This window comes from Canis lupus, chromosome 5 (genome assembly GCF_011100685.1).
Source record: "Canis lupus familiaris isolate Mischka breed German Shepherd chromosome 5, alternate assembly UU_Cfam_GSD_1.0, whole genome shotgun sequence".
Taxonomy (NCBI): Eukaryota; Metazoa; Chordata; class Mammalia; order Carnivora; family Canidae; genus Canis; species Canis lupus.
The window spans coordinates 17,897,086-17,917,595 of NC_049226.1; the positions used below are offsets into that span (position 1 = coordinate 17,897,086).

At 43.2% G+C, this 20,510-nt stretch overlaps 1 protein-coding gene across 15 annotated transcripts in view; it reads left to right on the forward strand.

Annotated features, from left to right (window-relative positions):
- CADM1 (cell adhesion molecule 1) overlaps nt 1-20,510 on the forward strand; it is a 325,552-nt gene that overhangs the window by 229 nt on the left and 304,813 nt on the right. For 3 of the 15 annotated variants that reach the window (XM_038536065.1, XM_038536075.1, XM_038536081.1), the window contains exons 1-3: nt 2,220-2,309; nt 3,071-3,447; nt 5,244-5,345. The exons of 6 other annotated variants lie outside the window; for them this stretch is intronic. In XM_038536065.1, the coding sequence (XP_038391993.1) occupies nt 3,255-3,447; nt 5,244-5,345 (295 nt within the window). In that variant the 5' untranslated portion in view covers nt 2,220-2,309; nt 3,071-3,254. Of the gene's footprint in view, nt 1-2,219; nt 2,310-3,070; nt 3,448-5,243; nt 5,346-20,510 lie in introns of those variants that run through there. 6 more of the 15 variants (XM_038536066.1, XM_038536068.1, XM_038536067.1 and 3 more) reach the window with 5 other exon arrangements.

Genomic DNA, 20,510 nt, shown 5'->3' on the forward strand with positions numbered 1-20,510 from the left:
TGGAAGGGGAAACGTTTCCATGACAACCTTCCCCCACTTCCTAAACCCGAATCGGAGGGAGTGTGGAGAGGAAACTCCGGGCTGAGCTGGAAGGGGCAGAGGGACCGGGGGTCCCCTTTCCCCCCCGCCCACCTGGGTGGCAGCCGGAGCCCTTGGGGATGGCTGCACCCGTACCTTTTCTCCCCGGCTTGGCGCGGGGTGCGGAGGGGACTGGACATGGGGGGCCCGGGGGCTCGAGAATAGGGGAGACGGGGAAGGGACGGAGGGACCCCCAGCCGTCCGGACCCTCCCGAACTCGCTGTCGTCCCCGTAACTTGCAGGTCCTCGCGTCCCGGGGCTGGCCGGTCGCCCCCACCTCTCCAGCGGGCCCCCTACGTCCCTGCGCCCCGCACCTCCCGAGCCGACCCGCAGCCGCCCCCAGCGTGCTTGCCCCCGATCTCCAGGACGTCCCCGGACCTGCCCCGCCGTCCCCGCGCTCTGCCTCTCCCACCCCCGGCCCCCGAACCGCGCGCCCCGCGTGCCTCCCTCCGGCCGGATCGCGGCCCTCGCACCCCCCGGCCCCCGGCCCCCGCCACCCGCCACCCGCCACCCGGCTGCGGGGCTCCCGGGCTCGGCTCCAGGCAGGGAAAGTTCCTCGGGCCCGGCCCCGCGGGGGTGGGGGGGCTGTCGCCGCCTCTGCGGGCAGGAACCGGCGCCCGCAGCCCGCAGCCCGCTGGCCCCGCGTCGGCCGCCGCTCGTGGGGACGCCGGATTCCCAGGCTGCGCGTGCTCCCCGGCGGCTCCGCGGCGGCGGAGGGAGGTTCGCGGCCTCTGCGGCCAGGCGGGCACCCTGCGGGCCTCGGGGCGCCCCGGTGCGCGGGGCTGCCTTGGGGAGTTGCCCGGGGGCGGCCCTGCACGCCCGGCGCCTTCCCCGGAGACGCCGAGCCCTCGGCGGGAGCCCGATGTGCGGCTGCCCGTGTGCCGGGCGCGTTGGCGCGGTCGGGAAAGAAGAGGGCAGTGTTTGCTTTTGCTAACAAAAGGGAGCCGGAGCTCTTCCCCAGCCGAGAGGCTGGCAGTCCTGCGCCCTGCCTCCCCTTCCCGCCACCGCCGCGCTCCGCGGCCGCGCGGCGTCCCCGCGCCCCCGGGCCTCCCGCTGCGGGCTCCGGGCGGGCGGCGGGACCGGGCGGCGCGGGGCGCGCGGGGGGGCGGGGGGCGGGGGATGCAGCAGGGCTCGGCGCCTGCAGAGCCCCTCCTCGCAGCTTGGGAGCCGCAGGACCGCGAGCAACAAGTGGCGGAGGACGCGGAGAGCTCAGCCCCCACCTGCGGAGCCCCCGGCCGCGGCGGGCGCAGCGCCGGGGCCCCCGTGCCTCTCCCGGGCGCCTCTCCGCTTGGGCTGTGCCTTTTGTTTACACGCTAGAGGACACACAGTTACGTAAACACCGCAGGAGACACGCTGTAGGAAATGGGGATGTCGGGGGGTGCTAGCTTCGGACCCGGGGATGCCGGGCCGCTTGCTACCTCCCCACCCCTCCCAGGCAGGCTTGCGAGGGAGCTCGGCTTGGGGAGCGTGTCGGGGACGTACAGGGGTGGGAATCTGGCAGCAGCTCAGTTCCAGAGCTGAGGATTTTTTTTTTTTTTCTTCCATGCCACTGCATGTCTCCGGATGTTGTTTATGTGTGTTTTTTTTCCCCCTCTGTGAATTCTTAATTTATGAGTTACGAGATAATTGGGTTCAGCCTATTGCCGGTGTGGTTACAACTTCATTTCGGGTGATGTCTCTGACTGGATGGGTTCAATAAAATGTTCCTGAAAGAGATCCCTCGCGCTGCTGCATTGTAAAAAGCGCCAGTGTCAGTTAAACGTGAGCGTGAGTAAAGGCTCGGTAACTGGCGCATAATAGAGGCAACAATAGACTTGTATTGGCTGCAAAAAAAAAAAAAAAAAAAAAAGGCGGGGGGGGGGGGGGACGGCGCTGGTCGGGGATATTGCCTTTTGACTAAAAATGGGAGCCGTGCAACGCGCGCTTGGCAGCAGAGTAGGGTTAGCTGGTACCTCCTCTGTCAAGCCTGCTCATTGACGGCACCGGGTAGTAGCAAAATGTACTATATTTGTAACTATCTCGCCGTGAGAAGTTGCCTTCCCAGCGAGGGATGTATGCGGACTCGAAAGGAGAGCGGTCTGGAACTCAACCGTGCATGTCAAAGCTGCAAGAAAATTCTGTTGCCAGTTACCATGGAAGCAGCTTCTTGCTCTTGTGTACATCCGTTTGTACGCTGGTTATCAGATTGTGTTCAAATTAGAAAGTAATTGGGCTTGATTTGTAGCGAGGGGGTGAGATGACTTTCTTTAAATCTGTTTTTTTCTCTTCTGCGCTGCTTGGTGATGGCATTGGGAAGGGGTCTTGGCCTAGCCCCCAGGTCCTGGGCTGCCCGAGTTAGACTTCAGGTGGGCCCCGGGGCACTTTGCTTCCTTCGGCCTCTCCAGCTAAGCTTTCTCCCAGAGGCCTCCAGGTGCCACTGTCAGGTTAGAGAAACCTGTTGGCGTTGCCTTCTAACTTCATTAGGCGTGTTTCTTTTACGGGCTCGCTGGGATAGAGATCTGGGGCCATCGTGCTGTAGGTCCTGGTTCTGTCTTCCCCTGGAACTGAATCCATCCATCCCCTGGAGAGCATCTCCCATCCCACCCGTGGTGTGTGGATTAAATGGACGTTAATGAAACACAGCTGAAATGGGGTTGTGGAGACTCACTCCTCCGTGTAAATCACGCCTGTTATTACGTTTTAGGTGCACGCGTGGTGCCGCTTCTCATCCCTCCTGAGCTGGTGGCTCACTGCCCTACTCTTACCTTTTTGTAGCATTAGAGAGGATGGCTGGTGGGTGGGGGTTTGTGATGGTGCTGGCAAGCCGAGGGGCCGAGTTTTGCTTGTCTTGACCTGTTGGGGCTTGTGTCCCGGGGATGGGGACTTTACAAAAGTGCCGTCCTGCTATTGTTGCCTTTCCCTGCATCAAATTGAATGGCCGCAGGAGGGACTTGCACTTGTCTGTGATAGCTTTGATAAAATATCCCTCATTAATGCCACTTTATATTTACAGTGTGTCACTGGAGACGCACAAGGCTTCATTTAGTGACTTGTGTGACGAGACAAGCTTGCATTATTTGCCTGGGACGTTTTGGAGGAACAAGAGGCCCATTGAGCAATCTTTTGAAATGAACAAATACGGAAAAAGGGGGGAATAAAAGAGCAGGCAGTTCTCTGGAACAAAGAGCTTTATTCATATGGATGTTGTACATGCTTTATCCAGTTTTCCCCAATGGCCCTCCTGGTTAAGGGGAGTGGGACAGGGAAGAAGCCAACAAGCAGGACACTTTCGCTTCCTCTCCCACTTCCTGACTTCATATTCTTACCGAGTCGGTGGTCCCGGATTCCCTGACTGCTCATCTTGCTCCACTCACTCGAAAAGCCCAGAAGGTAACAGGTTCCTAGGTTTAAAAAGGGATTTTGAAATGCTTTCTCCTAGCTCTGAATTTCAGCCGAAGACTGTGCTAGCTACCTGTTGAGACTGCTGGTCGTTGGAGGACATACTGGTTGAAGGGAAAGAGATGTCACTTTTTTTTTTTTTTGACATGTGTCAAGAAGTGGTTGATAGAGAATGTCAGATTGGTAAGATATCTTGCAAACTGTAATATCAGTCTTACTATTTATTTTTAAAGAGATGCGGTAAAAACTGAAATCCAAATTTTTCATCATCATTAATGGTGCTCTTGGAGTTTTACCGTGACTTTTGCCCACACCTGGTACATTTTGGCCTCAGACCTAAGTGAATTTTTAGAATTCCTGGGTCTGCATTGCTACATGATTTTTCAGGCTTTACAAAATTGGCAGTATTGCTGTGAATAGAAACTGTCTCATTCTCTGGGTTTTTGTATGTGACATTTTAATGCCTAATCGGCCACTTGGAATTTACATTTTAGAAATGGGTGTGTGTGTGTGTGTGTGTGTGTGCGCGCGCGCACGCACGTTTAACAAAAGGCCTGTTTTTATGTGGGAGATCTCTTAAATTGGGCCAAACTATGCTATGATTTGAATGGAAATTTACTAGCCTATGAAGAACATTTATAAGAAATAAATCCTAAGGATTCAAATGCTATATCTCTTTCTTGGGAAGAATCGTACTTGACCATTACGCTGGGCATTTTTAGCTGAAAATCCAGCATAGAAAGGAGAAATCACACAGCGACATCTGTTGCAGAATTGAAAATTTGCTGCTTTGAGTTGGAAGCAATTAGTCCCATATAGGCACCTAATGGTAACCGTCAGTGGGTATATGCAAATACATCTGTACACACACATATGTATACATATAGACGCACATATACAGAAAATCACCCAGTACAATATTCATATTCACATTGAAATGTATATGATAGAAAATGTACCATTATAACACCAAAGCTCCTTTTTCTTATTACCTGTTGAGGAACTAGAGAGTCTTATAATCGTGGAATTTTTGTAAGGGGAAGGATGCTACAAATGGTCTGGTGAAATCTCATTATTTTGTAGTGAGGCAGCCGGAGCCCAGAGGGGGAAGGACCCTGCTGACCGTGGAACTGAGGATGAGCGGGTGATGCAGCCCGGCCCGGGAGCGGGTTCCTTTATGTGGAGTCAGCAGCCCTGTTCCACCTCCCAGCAGGGATGCCCCAGTGAGGCATGTGGATCATGGGCAGACCATATCTTGGCTAGGTCTAGTTTATATTGTGAAGACAGCAAGATTAATTGTTGTTCTGGGTAATAAACCCATGGATCAGAGGAGTGACCTCTGAGATAAAAGAACCAGTTCTTGGTAAGGTTGCCTTTGGTGTTGACAAATGATACTGAAACCTCTGGACTTTATTTGGCAGTGACCACATGAATGTCATCCAAGGCACCTCATAGGGGAGGGCTTTTGGATTTGTGTCCCTGTCATAAGTCAGACGTGTGAAAACTCGGTGTCAGGAGCCTCGGCTTTAGATATTTAAGCTCTTGATTTGTCTTTTCGAGGATTCATATTAACAGTAGACCTAGTTCCACGTAACTAAGGAAGAAAGGAAGAATCCTTAAGTCAAGAACGAGGACAGGTCTTGATTTTCTCACCAGGCATTCTTCCCTTTTCATGTAAGCAGTGAAAAGTCTGAGAACATTTTTTTAAAGCAAGAAAAAAATTATTTTCACAAGATGACTTTATTTTACATTGATCCTATTTTCTTTATTTTTCCATTTTATTCCAGAGATTTCCAAATATCTGCCAAAGTGGAAAGAATGCCATAATAAACCCTGTGTGCAAATCACCCAGTTCACTAAATTTTCCACCTGTGGTCAGCCTATCCTCGGTATGCTTCCCCCCTTTTCCCAGATTAGTTTCAACAAATCTTGGACATCCTGTCATTTGTTCCATAATTTACTTTAAAGAGATTCTCTATAAGATACATTTCCCCCCAACCCCATAATCACAGTATCATGAACTGAATATACATTTTCTCAGCTGGTATACAGAATTGTGGCCCTACCCATGCTTTACTGAGGTAGGGTGAAGGCTTATTATAGTGGCGCAAAGCCGAGGCAGAAACTAGAGAAGCCAGAGCGCAGATTACTGCCTGAGACCTTTTCGTGTGGTTTGGTTTATTTTGAGCAAGGTTTTGTTTGGATCGGATAAGATGAGTTTTATTGTTGTGTAAATATGGTTGTGTAAATATGCCGTAATTGTAGCTAATCCCTCAACTGCGGCGCACTATGGAAAGCACCCATGGCGAGATTGGCCATTTCCAGTTGTTCTCATAATGAATACTCTCCATCTGAGGACTTCTGTAGGCAAGGCTATTTTAGTTTGATGGCTGTGAGATACCTCATTCGTGTATTTATCTTTGAATGCCTCTGTGGTGTAAATGCCTTTGCGTTTTGTGAATATATGGCTTAAAAAAATGTCTTTCTCATTTCGAACTGGCTAAATGCTAATTTCAGCCTGTAATCTGTAACCGAGGTGATCACAAAATGCCTTCTTTGGTGTGGGAAACCCAAACAACAAGCTGTAAGTATTTGGGGCTTATTTTTGTAGGATGGGGGTACAGGGTGGTAGGGAGAGAAAAGGTTACTATTTTTACTCCTGAATATTTGCCCTGTTGATTTAAATTAGGAATTTTAAATTTCAGTTAGAAATGCTGGAATGCTTCAGCATTCAGGGTTAATTTAGAAATGCTTCAGGGTTAATTTCTGAACTTCTTTGGTTTATGGGAAAATAGGTTGGTTCCATTTTCTAAGGTTCGTGAAATGTGAAGTGGTGTGTGTGTGTGTGTGTGTGTGTGTGTGTGTGTGTATGTGTGTGTCTGTGTTAAGAGGTTCTTTCCCAAATGTATTTAATGTGGACTATAAATGTGAAGCATTTGGTTTTTTTGGTTTCCAGCCAAACGAGTAATTACACGAGATGGTTTTGAGGGGTCTGAACATTCCTGGCCAGGTAAAAACCTGCCTCCTGCGCCCCTCTTCTGAGCTGGCCACGGTACCAGAAAAGCACAAAGGAATGCCTACATTCACGGATTGGGGAGCGCCACCAAAATCGAATAAGAAGCCTTTGTTTGGAAACCATCAATGAGGGAAGGGACCCACTGGAATGTTTGTAATTACAAGTGGCACCTCCTTGTTTAAATTTCAGAAGCCACAGTTTCTTTTTCAGAGATTTAAATTGCAGGCTCTAGCCAGCAGCTGCTGTTGTGGTTAATGGGCAGTTTCTCTTTGAAGATCTTCCAGTGCTGGTTCTCAAAAGCTTTGGTGCAGTTGGCCTTGAACTAGGGTTAGAAGAAAGAGAGCTGGAAGTATTTATATACATGTACCGCAAAAGTGACGTGTGGCCTTTATTATTACTCAAAAGAGCAACTTGGCAGCAAGGTTGAGAGAAAACAGCGTTGGAAAAAAAATCTGTTATGACTGACAGGTGTCTTGAATGGGGTGATTATCTTAAGAGAGATGTGGGTAGGTGGGGAAAATTTTTTCTTTTAGTAGATATTTTACTGGAATATAGTCATTTGACCCAACATTTTGATCTAGATATTTCAGAAATGTTAAATAGGCTTGAAACGAAAGCACCGTGATATATATTTAAATGCTACTCAGTGTTTGAAGATGATATTCCAGTGACATGGACTTTTAAAAATGCCTGGAAGAAGTAGCTTGCTCTTGGCAAGCTTCCTGGGTAAGGTAGGCGCTCTTGAGCTATCCTGCACGGAACCTCAGTGTCACATTGGAAGGGAGTTATGAGGTCCCCGGAGGGGACAGGGAGGACCTGCCTGCAAACAAAGGGTTCACCGGCCCCATCTCTCCCGTTGTCAGAACCGCATCGCCACTTGGCCCCGGTGAACATAAAAGTTAACATGTCAGAAACTGAACCTTTCATCTTTTCTGCCATAGGTATCAACTTTTCTCAAAGTCTCCATTATCACAAATGACACCACCGTCGTCCTGGTCTCCAAGGCCCTGAAATTTGGAGTCATTTTTTTTTTTTTCTTCCCTCCTTAGCTTTCACTCTTGGACTGAAATAAAACGGGGCTGATTGTTTCTCCATGACATTGTCTGGAAGCCTCGATGTCCTCTCTAAACTATGTTCTACTCACAGAAGCTTCCCAGCCAATTCCCCTGACCCGGGCACCTGCTAGTCAGGATGTCAAGTCCACCCACCTGCATTGTGATTCTTTTCTCAACAGGACCTGTGGCACTGCCCTTCCAGAACACCTAATCATTCCTGCTTCTTGCATCTGATTCGTAGTCCACCCTGTTTAGTTAACTGTTTTCTTACCCCTCCTACTCTGATTGCCCCTCTTTCTTACTACTTTTCTAGCCTGGTCCTGGTCTCCCTTGAACGGAGTTAAAAAGGGGTTCTGCTCTTGGCCTTCAGCTCATTGTCTTTGCATGAAACTGCTCTCTCACCTGTTTTCTCACTTGACTGTTTTGGTCTCTAGGTGGAAGCCTGCTGGTACTCCTTGCCTACCTTACGAATAAGCCTCTTCCCTTGGCATCTTCCGTTTCATTAACACGTGCTTATCTAAACTATACCCCAACACAGACCTCTCTTATTCTGCTTTACAGGTATATACAAGAGTATGTTTCTTTACAGTAAGCTCAAGTGTGCAGATGTTGTGGCCATTCTTTTAATGAAAATCTTAAGCATTAGCGTGCCGACTGTGCATGATGTCTTTTTGGTAGGACAGGTTCAAATACGGGTACTTACCATAGCACGAAAATGGTGTTACTGACTTAGCAGGTGACACGCCGGCAAAGTAAGGCTTTTAGACAAAAAGTCAAGTCTTGAGGAGTCAGAAGACTTCAGAATTCTGGGTCAGAGTGAGAGGGAGCAACTAACTTGGAGTCAATGAGATGTACCCCTCTGAAGATGGTCCAGAAGATATACCACCTTAGAAAAGTGTTTGGTGCTCATGTTCAGAATGTCTAGTTACTGAGAAGTACCTCCCTGGGGAGCTAGAAGCTCAGTGTGCTAAAACCCAGGCCTTTACTAGCCCGCTTTTTAAAGAGCTTTGACTTTTCAGACGTTGCTGCCTAACTCAGCTCAGTCATCTTGAGCATCAGGACGGGTCGCATTTTTGTTGATTGCATAGAGGGTGCCTTGTCACTGGCTTAAGAAAAAAATGAAACCTCTCAGTCTAACTGCTCATCTTGTTATCCTAGGAATCTCTTCAAAGCCTTTACCTGGTAATATTATATGCCATCTTTTTCCCATTATTATTATTATTATTAATATTATTATTATTATTATTATTATTTTTGGTCTGGCATCCTTCTGCTGCCGAGTTCAGAGCTTGCTAGTCGGAGGTTATATAGCATGCTAATTCAGTGATGTGAAAACACTAGATTATTATGGAGTATCTGGGGACAGTCTTGGGAAAAAGGTTGTCCGAAAGGGGTATGTGCTTGGCTCTTTGCTGGATGGATATACCTGTAATAAGCCAGGCCACCCGGATATTACTACAAGTCATCAGGTTGATTCTCTCTTCTGAATAGGAAAGGAGCATCGCTTCATTCCTCTTGCAGAAACCTTTACTTAAACGGTGAAAACTTCATAGATAGGGAGGAAAAAAAACCCAAGTTAATTTAGTACTAAATTACTGCTCAAATGGTTTTATCTCTTAAAAGGTTCAAGTACAGATTAGCTTAAATGACACTGAACTTCACTTTTCCTTGTGCATATCTTGTGAGCACACATCATTGTGAAGAGACCTCTGTCTCCTTTCTTTCAGCTTTGTTAGTAATCACACGAATGTTCCTTGCTGTTCAGTTCCCTTTTCTGAAGCAAATCTCTTCCATCTCTGAGGCAGGTTGGCAAGCGGAATACCCAGTTTAGGTTACAGAATAGTAAAACCTAGTGCTTTACTCAGGAGTTAAAAACAGCAAAAACAACCTACCTTACAGGGTGTTAAAAAATAAAATAAGGTCATATGTATGAATGTACTTGAGAAGAAAGTATGTTATATGTATGGCTCTTAGGAAAACAGCCGCTACTTACTAATAGGGGTTATGACTCTGGCTGCGACTCTTACTGTCACCAGGTTTGGGAATACTGAGAAATACTCTGCTGAAAGGATTAATTCAGGATGTACTCAATTCTCTTTAAGGTGAGACTGAAGAACAAAGTGGCAGTAAGATCCCACCTGGAGCCGAACGTTCTTTGGAAGTAAATAGAATCATCCAGTCTCCTTGGAGAAACTGGCAGTGATTAGAACCTCAAATTTTGGAGCTTTTAAACACAGGCAGGACTTTTTTACTCAGCCTCTTTTATTTTATATGCTCTATTTAAACCAAGAACTTGGTATGTTCTGTAATTAACCTGTAAGGCATGTGGTAGAGAAATAAGAATTTAAAAATTATTTTTAAATCTGCTTTTGTACCAGGCATTGAATTAGGCACATTCATAGTTTGCTAGGTTGGTCCCTGTCTTCCAGAAAGTTGTAGTCTATTTTTTTCTTAACTTTTATTTTGGAAAAAAAATTTAAACCATAGGAAAATTAAAAGAAATTACAAGCATTACAAAGAATGCTTGTAAACCCCTTCCTAGATTCATCAAATGTTAACATTTTGTCCATTTGCTTTATCTAGGTCTCTGAGTCATATATATTCACATATCTTTTATTCCTTTTTTTTTTCTGAACCACGTGGAAGCCAGTTGTGGGCATAGTGGCACTTTGCCCTTGAGTCCTCCACCACATAGCTCCAACTTCTGAGAATCAGGACATTTTCCTGTGTAACCTCGGTGCCGTTACTATGTTCAAGAAATCTAATACCTAGTCCATATGCAAATCTTCCTGGTTGTTCCATTAATGCTTTTTATATGTGTTTCTTTGTCCTCCCTGATCCAGTATCCGTTGGAGAGGAGATTGTACATTGGATTTAGTTTTCACATCCCTCTCTCTCTCTCTCTCTCTTTTTTTTTTTTTGTGAAAATCTAGGAGCATTCCTTTGTCCTCCATTTTTTTTTTTTTAAAGGAGTAGGGGGTGTTTCTGATGGTGTTGACATTTTGTTCAGTCCACAGCGATGTTTTGTACAATGTCCCACAGTTCTACAGATTGATCATTTCCTCATTGTTTGATTCAGATAACAGTCATAGCCTGGAGCACTGCAGAGCTGTTGTCAGTTTCTAATACTCTTACCTCAGTTTGTCCTGTTAGTGGTGACAGTGTTTAATCTCGTATTTGATAATAAAAGTTGAGTTACTTAGTTTAGCTGGATTCACAGACTTCTCCATTTTGTCCCTTTGTAATTAATGAGTAATTTGTGGGATATTTTAAGATTGGACATCCTGTACACTAAAAACACTTGACTTAGTGATTTTGGCAGCATCAATAAACCTTGTCTTAATCAAGTATTACATGGGTGGTTACAAAATGGTGATTTTTCTGATTCTGTCATTTCTCCACATTGGGTGGTAGAAGCATTCTTGTGTAAAGAAGGACTGTTCCCCTTCCTCTCCTCTTTTTTTAAAAAATCACAATGGTGGGGACGCCTGGGTGGCTCAGTGGTTGTGTCTGCCTTTGGCTCAGGGCATGATCCCGGAGTCTCAGGATCGAATCCCACATTGGGCTTCCTGCATGGAGCCTGTTTTTCCCTCTGCCAATGTCTCTGCCTCTCTCTCTGTGTCTCTTGTGAATAAGTAAATAAAATCTTAAAATAAAAATAAAAACAAAAATCACAATGGACTCATAGATTGAAAGAGAAAATTCAGTGTAATATATTTCATTATGTTGTATTTGGCCAGTGGGAACCCTTGGGTCTGGCTCTCATTTCCTTTTGATACATCTTCTTTAATTCTTAAGTGCTTTCTTATTTTCTGTCCTAAGAAAATGTCGAAGCTCACGTTGTATTTTCTCTGCCCCAGACCTGGAATCAGCTATTTCTCTAAGAAGTCCTGACTCCTTTTAGTGGAAGAGTGGTATTTAGATACAAAGGAGGTGTGCTCATTGCTATTGACTTCTTGTGTCAGCAGACAGAACTAGGATATCTATGTATAATAAATTTATATATTTATTTATATTATTTTAACATAAATATTAAAGTAATATTTTAATAAACATTTATATATAACTTTGTACATTTAATTATATATGTAAATTATCTATCTATAAATTACCTTTCTGTCTCTCTATATGTCAATTCCAGTCTGATAACCCAATATTTTCTCCTCCTGTTCTTTTTTGTGTCTTTTTTTTTTTCCCATGGTGAGAACCTTGCTTTCCAGCCATGCCAATGGTTTATAATTAATGCAAAAAAAATTTGAAATTACTCTACCAAGACCACCCTAGGCAACAAATCTACCAAATAAAGTTCAAAACCCTTTGCCATTCTTTTTGCCTTTAAAATAGATCCCACAGAGGTTAGACAGAGTAGTGTGTTTACAGGTTCACAAGTTAGTTCCTTTCCTCTGTGTGTGTGGGGAGGGTAGGGGGGGTGGATCAATTAGATATAGAAATACATAGTTAAGATCATTTGTTTCTGTTTATATTCAATTCTAGTTTTTTTTCTTCACCTGTTGATTTAATTATGTATTTTGAACATGTAAATCATTAATATAAAAACGATATAAAGAAGTCTTACTCCCTTGCCTGTGTTTTCTGGTACATTCCCACCTACCTTCCCATGGGAGCCAATTTCACTCCTTTCTCAGAGCCTTCCTGGTTTTCCTTTTGAAAAAATAATGGTAGCGTTGTGGTTTTTTTTTTTTTTTTTTTAAATTCTTTTCCACAAGCCATGTTAAACATCTGCCTATACCCTTTCTCCTTATTTGGAAAATCCTTGGGTCTCATATTTATTTTGATGATTTTCTACCCATTTGGCTTTATTTTACTTAGAAGCTATTTTTTTTTTTTTTTCCTATCTTCATGTCTCTTTCATTTCCTTCCAGGGGAATAGTTCTCTTTGGGCTGATGGAAGAATTCTTTTTTTTTTTTTATTAAGATTTTTATTTTAACTATTTGATACAGAGAGAGCACAAGTAGAGGGAGTAGGAGAGGGAGAAGTAGGCTCTCCACTGAGCAGGGACCCTGATGTAGGGCCCGATTCTCAGGACCTGGGATCATGGGCCAGGGCCGAAGGCAGATGCTTAACCAGCTGAGCCACCCAGGCACACCTGAAGAATTCTTTATCTGCTTTTTCATTTAATTCACCAAGGTACTTGCAGCAAAATAGGGACTGCCCCATTCCATATAATGTAAGTACGTGTCTGTGATGTTTAATAACCATGACTTGCCCTGCTCCTCATCAGTCTTTCTTGACTCTTCTTTTCATCCAGTAAATTGGCAAATCTGTACCTCAAGCCTCAATGCCCCCATTCTTCCCACTCTCTCCCCACCTCCCCCAGTTGTGGTGTACTTACTTACTGTAAAATACACAGCCTTTTGCATTTAAATGTCAGATCATGTTCTAAAACTGCCTACTGGATATCTCAGTCTAGGGGTTCCCTAGTTAGCTCAAAAAAAAAAATTAATGTTCTCATTAATATTAAGGGACCAGAATAAATTTTAAAAGGTAGCGATAGCAACTATCGTTCTTTTAGTGTTTTCATTCATGGTCTCATTTAATCCTTATTATCACCCTGTGAGTATTTACGTCTCTTACTGCATTTTACAGATGAGGGAGTGGAGAGGCATGTAGACCCCTTGTCCAAGAGGCTTAAGCAAGAAGTAGCAGAATGAGGTCTGTCTTCAATATCTATACTTCCAAAACACTTAGCTGTATTTTTCTAAAATTCAAGATGTCTGAAACTGAGCCTAGCATCCTTCTTCCTCAAACCTCCCTCTGTCTTGTGTCTCCTATCCTGAGGAAGCGTACCACCATCCACCCCAGGTGTTAAATTAATCTGAGAGACATCTTAGAGTACTTCCTCATCCTACACCTCTCTTTAGTTACAAAGTCTTGCTTATCTCTTGCATTCACTCTATTTCACCACCTTCACTGCCTTAGTTTCCCCTTATCCACATTTTACAGATGAGGAAAGTAGTTTTACACTGATAGAAATGCCCCTTAATTGATCCATTTACCTCTAGTCTTGTCCTTTGTAATGCATCCCAAACACTGGCTTTAGACAGATCTTTGTAAAATACACATTTAGTTGTCACTTTCATGCTTAGAATCTTTAAATGTCTTCTTGGCCCCTTGAGGACAAAGCTCCTTCCTTGTGGCCTACAGTGTCCTTCGTCACCTCTGTCTTCCTCTCCAGCCCATTTCGTGCCAGCCACGTGTACCATGTTCCTTTTCTTAGGACTGGCTGTAGGTGCTACCCACCCACCATATTCTTTGCTTTACCAAAGTAAATGTGTCCTGGATCTGCTGTGCTCTCAGGCCTTTCTGTCTTTTGTGTGTGTTCCTCCTTTCTCCTGATATGTCTGATACGTCTGATTCTAATAAGACTTTTGGGATCCACTTCGAGCACTGATTCCTCAAGGAAATTTACTGTGATCTCTCAGGTTGGGTAGGTACCTTTATTTTTTTTAAAGATTTTATTTATTTATTTATTTATTTATTTATTTATTTATTTATTTGAGAGAGAGAAAAAGAGAGAGGCTGCACAAGCAGGAGAGGCAGAGGCAGAGGAAGAGAGAGAATCTCAAGCAGACTCCAGTCTTGAGCGTGGACCCTGACATGGGGCTCAATCCCAGGACCCTGAGATCATGACCTGAGATGAAATCAAGAGGTGGACGCTTAACTAATTGAGCCACCCAGATGCCTTTTCTTTGTGTCTTTCTTCTTTACTTCCCTAAAGGGCTTTATCTGACTTAGCTGCTTCCTTCCTGTTAAACATGCTTCTCAGGATTGCCCTGAGTTCTTTCTGTATACCCGTGCATTTTATATTTGTCCAATTGTTTCCACCAACAGAAACGCTCCACTCTCTGGTCTCCCATACCAGCAGTTTAAATCCTATGCATACATAAAGATCCAATACAGTGTTTCTTTTTCAGATCTGATGCGATTTCCAACCTGAATGTAATGTCTTTTCAGCTTCCACTACAATTTCTCTAGCCATTCCATGATATTTAACACTTCCTACCTTATTTTAAGCCGACATGCGCTCATGGGTATGTGTCTTTTAGTCTTTCTGTAGGAAGGAGTACTTCTTATTCATCTTTGTATCCTCAGTAGCATAGAGCACAATGCCCTACACATAGTATGTGCTCAATAAATGTTTGTTGAAGGAATGAATGGGTTGGAAATTAGGTATGCGTTGTTGCCTATTAAGTCATTAGTAGCTGTTTCAGCATACGTGTGAACAGAGAACATGATAGTAAGTTAGTCTTGAAGACCAGTGTGAAGATAATCACTCCAAAAGTTTTTTGTTCACTTACTCTCTTCTTATATTATCTGATTTCCAATATGTATACAGCCTATCTTTTCTCCTTTGTTTTGAATACTGGTGGTTGGGGTATATGATTTGCACGAGGTCTTTGTGTTTATGAATTTCATTTGTTGTTTGTCTTATTATCAGCTTTTAGAATGAGAATTCTTAGTAGAAGTTGTTTGTTCTCTCTTAATGGATGGAGAGCCATTCATGTGCTTGACTTTTTCATAGCCTGAAGGACTGACGTCTAGTGTGTTTGTTCATACTTGGTTATTGGGCAATTAGAGAGATTTAGACTACCAGCCCAGAGAAGAGGACCTCTTTCCATTTATTTAATCACTTTGCAGTCTGGGGATGGCTGGACTTTGAGTCATTGTCATGCCATGTTGCGCTTTATAGTTGAGGCAGCAAACCAAGAAACTTATCTCTGAGGTCATCTGCCCTTCCTCACCTCAGTTTTCCTTAGAGTCTTGTCTTAAAATGGGGATATATTCTCAGGAGAGGCATGGTGAACTTAGGGAAATTTAAAACTCAGGGTAACAGTTTTTCTTGTACAGTAATAAAGATATATGTGGAGTCAGTGGCTACAGGATCAAAAAATAGATCTCGGTAGTTGGATCAAACGTGAGAAATGGCTTGTTGACGTTATGAAAAAAAATGAGATGGGTAAGGCAGTCTATCTTTTGAAGATGCCGCCACTGTTTGTGTGACTCTGTAGTTGGTGCTAAAGTGTGGCCAAATTAAGCTTATTTGCCTATGGCAGATCTAGTTTTAAACAGTAAGGTTTCCTGTGGGTCTGACATGGAAGATGGGAGAGATCTCCTACACAGGCCAAGGGAAAAGAGAGTTTGCTAACATCACCTTTTAATTTAGGAGAAGTTTGGAGTTTGTTCTTTCCTGTGAACATAGAGGTGGAACCCACTCTAACCAGAGTTTATTGCTGTAATATTTTTTAAATGCATTTATGACACTGATATATCTGTGACCTTGTAAAGGCGTTTTTAGGGGGAGGGGGTAGCCAGCCTTTTTTCTCACTGTCATAAGCGATGCCTGTTCAATAACTCTAACTTCTTGACAGTATTGGGAGGGGGAGGAGGACCTATCATAACTTGTTTTTTATGGCCTATTTCTAAAGTGTTCCTTCATATTCACATCCATCCATTTAGACTTCTCTCCTCCCTGCCTAAGGCATGCATCTAGCCTAGTCTGTGTTTGGTGCTTTAAATGCTTTGAATTATGGAGAATCATAGCATTTTTATTGATGCTTCCCTTGTAGCTATATAGTTCTGTATTGTCTTAGGTTACACAGCCTGCGTTTCTAGGGCATTGTGCGTGGATTATTGCAATTAGTTGAGGTTTTGAGTGGAATCACATATCTGCCTTGATTTCTACTGTGTGCCATTTTTCCCCCCTTTCTGGGTAGACATTTTTTCAGGGACTGTCTTCTCGGGAATCCCTCAAGTTGTGGTCATTAAACCTTCCTTCTACCATAAATCTTGGTAAATATATCTTTATCAGCATACCCTACTGTCAAGTAAATGATTTGATAGCAATATTCAAGAAAAATTATATCTTTGAAATACAGATTTTGTCAGTGCATTAATGTATAGTATATGATTGGTATTACTCACGAAAAAGAAGAGATTAGTTAATCAATTTCTTCTAGAATTAGATGGTTAATGCTTCAAGCATCCTATTTAAAAGCAATTGCTTCTAGGTCCTGTTGGCAGGATTGCTTATTTCATTATTCTGGTCATTTGCATGAAAACAAGTTGATGATTCTTTAAATAACCACCTCGTTCAGTTTTCTTTTCCTCTTGAAATGTTATTCCTCAAGCATTTTATTCCATTCATGCTGTAGCATGAATCAGGTCTAGAAAGTTAGACTTTCAGACTAACGTAGTAGCAGAACTTCCCTTCACCTTTTTTAAACAAAAAATGATCTCCCATTTTCATATTAATTTACCCATGATTACATCTTCTTATCCTTGTTTCGTAAGGTGAGTGCATACAGAGTTATGCTTTAATTGAATATTCTTCAAGGTTTTAGGATTTTTTTTTTAAATGAGGTCATCACCTTGAAGATTGTGACCTGAACTTTTCATGAACTAAAGGAACAAGAAAAGGATAGACTTAAAAAAAAATGTGGATATATAATCTACTCATAATGGAATAACTGATCAGAATTAATTCATTTTATAACATTGACTTGGTGCTAGCTCCCAAAGCACTCTACCATTTCAGCTAGAGAAGCTCCACATTTATATATTGGATCGCCAAAGGGTTCTCTTTGAAGCAAGTGCTTTTTGAAAAAGGTGTGAAAACCACTGGCCTAAACAGAATGAGTCCTTCAGGTTCAAAACAAAGCTGGAGAGAATGACACCCAGTTTAGTGAGAGCACATCAGGGGTGAGGTCAAAGCTGTGGGCAGCAACAAGGAATGCTCCTTTGTCTTGTCTTCCTCTCTTCATATTCTCTGTGGGGCCCTGGCAGGTATGAGGGTGGCCACAGCAAAGAACTGGATAAGGAATTTTCAGATCACTGTCCTCTCTGTCTTTCCATGGGGGGACGTAAGGAAGGGAGGTGACAGGGAGTTGGAATGCAGAAGGCTCTACATTTAAACCAAGTTTTGAAAACATGGGGAAGAAAGAGGTGAGAAGAAAGGATATTTCAGGTTGAGGGAGAGCCACATGAATCAAGGCTTACAGGTAGGAGAGCTGAAAGGGAGTGTGAGATGGGATTAGGGAAAGATAGCTGGTGCCAGGTTGCAGAAAGCCTCTGAATGCCAAATTTAGATTTAATTCAGGAGGTCATTGGAAACTATTGAAGGGATTTTGGATTTTGAGCAGTGAAGTGACATCAGATTGATGCTTTAGGAATGTGAATCTGGCAATGGTTTGTGCTTAGATTAGAAATGAGAGATTGATTAGTGGTCTAATAGTTCAATAAGACTTCATGAAAACTTGAACTAGGGCACTGAAGGAAGAATGGAGGTAGAATTGACTGGGTTCCATGGATGACCAGAAATGGGGATTGAGAGCAAATAAAGACTAGAAGCAATGGTGTGCTTTGATTTTGAACTTGGGTGGCTTAGGAGAACAGCTATTCCGAAGAACAGAAATAACAGTATCGTATGATGGGTTTAATAATGAAAGACAATGAGGTTGGTTTTGGATATGTTAAATGAGCTACTGTAAGAACATGGTGGAAATACTTAGATGGTAGTTTGAAATGTGGTCCTAGGGTTTAGAAGAGAAATGGAGAACAGAGGTAGAGATACAGATTTGAAAGTCATCCGTAAAAGATTTGATAGCTGGAGTTATACATTATGCATTGAATCACTTACCTAGGTGATACACACATATTGCAGTGCTGATGTGTAGCCTAGCAGTGAGTTAGGCACTAGAGATGAGCGTATGGGAGATCCTATAGGTAGATCCTTAAAGAAAGTGTGTTTTGGGAGGACAGTGTGGTGAACCCCAAGAAGGACGAGTCAGGGAACAGGAGAATAATGTTGTAAGTGTGAGATAGGCAGAGTTGATGTGGGATGGAAGTCCGCCATCTAAATGGCTGAAGGGTCATGAAGGGGAGAGGGGGAGGGTCACCTTGGAAGTGAATGAATTCTGGGGAGGAGGTTGTAGAAGAATGAAATTAGACCGGTAATAACCTAGCCCAGTCACACAGCTAGGATGTGGCCACACTGGAATGAGTTTCCATGTTTTGGACTGGTACGTACTCCAATGAGTTCAGTGCCCAATGTAGTACACCAGTACAGCAAATTGTGCCTTTAACCATGGTATAGGGAGCTGTCGAGAGTCTGTTCAGCCTGTCCATATTACTTAAAATGTTTAATTAAGATTCTTGAGGTTGTAGTGTTGAATAAAGAGCAAATTAATGAACTTCACAACTGTCCTTGCATTTCATATAATGAGTGACAGCTTTGGCAGGCGTAAGCATGCAGGGAAGATAGATGGATGCTGTTTTTCTGGAAGTGTGCTCTTTAAAAGCCAGCACCAGACAACAAAAACAAATCCTAGTGTAGTACAGGGAGCACTTCCAGGATGGCAGGAAGAATCTAGGTCAGCTTCGCGGCCGCTCCTGTTCTTTAGGTAGATTAATGTTTGCCACCCTCGTTTTCAACATGCTGTGTGAAGTCCAGAAAGACCGTGCATGGTTCCTTAGCACATATTAGCTGGCAGGGGGTCACAAATTAAATTGATGTGTGGGAGCATTTTGATTTGCAGTTGAGTAGTGAGAGTGTGGCTTGGGCCTAATATGGCAACCTGCTGAGTTGTGGTCTGCACTGCCTGAACTCTTCTTTCAGGTAAAAGATATATCCTTGTGGAAATTTTGCATGCTACCTCGAGATGACTGCTCTTCTTTTACAGGTGGGATGAGCAGAAAGTAGCTCAGTTTAGCTGAGGAGCTCTGAAACTAGAGCTGGCAAGTCCAGCATCTCAAGCATCTTTTCTCTAGCAGTGCCTCTCCATTGCTGCTCGATAGAACCTTCTGTGATGATGGATAGTCTCTGTCTGTGCTGTCCACAATAGCCACATGCCACACATGACTGTTGAGCACTGAAACGTGGCTATTGAAGTGAAGAGCTGACTTTTTAATCCTGTCTCATTTTATTTTATTTATTTATTTATTTATTTATTTATTTATTTATTTATTCAGTTTTTAAATCCTGTCTCATTTTAATTAAATTTAGATAGTCTCAGATGGACAGCAGAGCCCTACACTTATAAATTAAGAAGCCAAATTCTCATGCTCATTCCATAGCATTAACTGGTGAGAGAGGTAGTTGGAAGAGGCGTTGGGGTAAGGCATTGACATTCACCCCAAATTCAGTAGTTTCATCTTGGATACTGGACTCAGCTATCGTGAGCATCCAAATGCACATTTTTCTCAACTTTTCCCTTGCATTTAAAGTCGGAAGGCTTCTGGAATACCCTAATTGTCCTTTCTTTATTTGAGGAATTACCCCTTTTGGCCTCAGAGGGATGGAGCTCATCAAGTCCATAGATTAATAGCTCTCGTTTTGTCCTTAGGACGCTAAATCTTGAAGGTTACTGTTAACATGACTGAATTGCTGTATGCCAATTCACATTGTTATCTTTTTTTTTTTTTTTGATACTGAAAGTGAGTGAAATGTGAAAAAAACATTATTCATTTTAAATAGTTTTGACTGCCAGGTTAATGCGACTCTTAAGCGGAGCTTCATGAGGTCTGGCTATCGTAACTGCTTTTAACTTGATTTAAAGTTCTTAAACATTCTGAATTGCTTCACCTAATCTTTTTATACTGAACGTACAATTTTCAGGCTCTTTTTTATTTTCAAATCCATAACTGACAGCTGCTCAACACCTCATTCAAATAGTTTTAAGAGTTTTAGAGAAAAGTTAGGACAGCCTGGATTTACTGACATCAGTTGGATTGAGATATTGTGGATTTAAAGATGATAGAGACGGAGGAAGAAAAATATGAAATAATTATTGCATGTTCACTGCTTGCCCAATGACAGTGATTTGAAGCTTAGTAACTAACAAAACTGAGAGGTAGCAGAAGGACGTTTGAGTTAAGTTTCAAAACTTAACATAAGGAATGACCACTTTGAAAACAAAATTTTTATGTGTGGTCCTATTTGTTTGACTATATTTTAAAGAATATT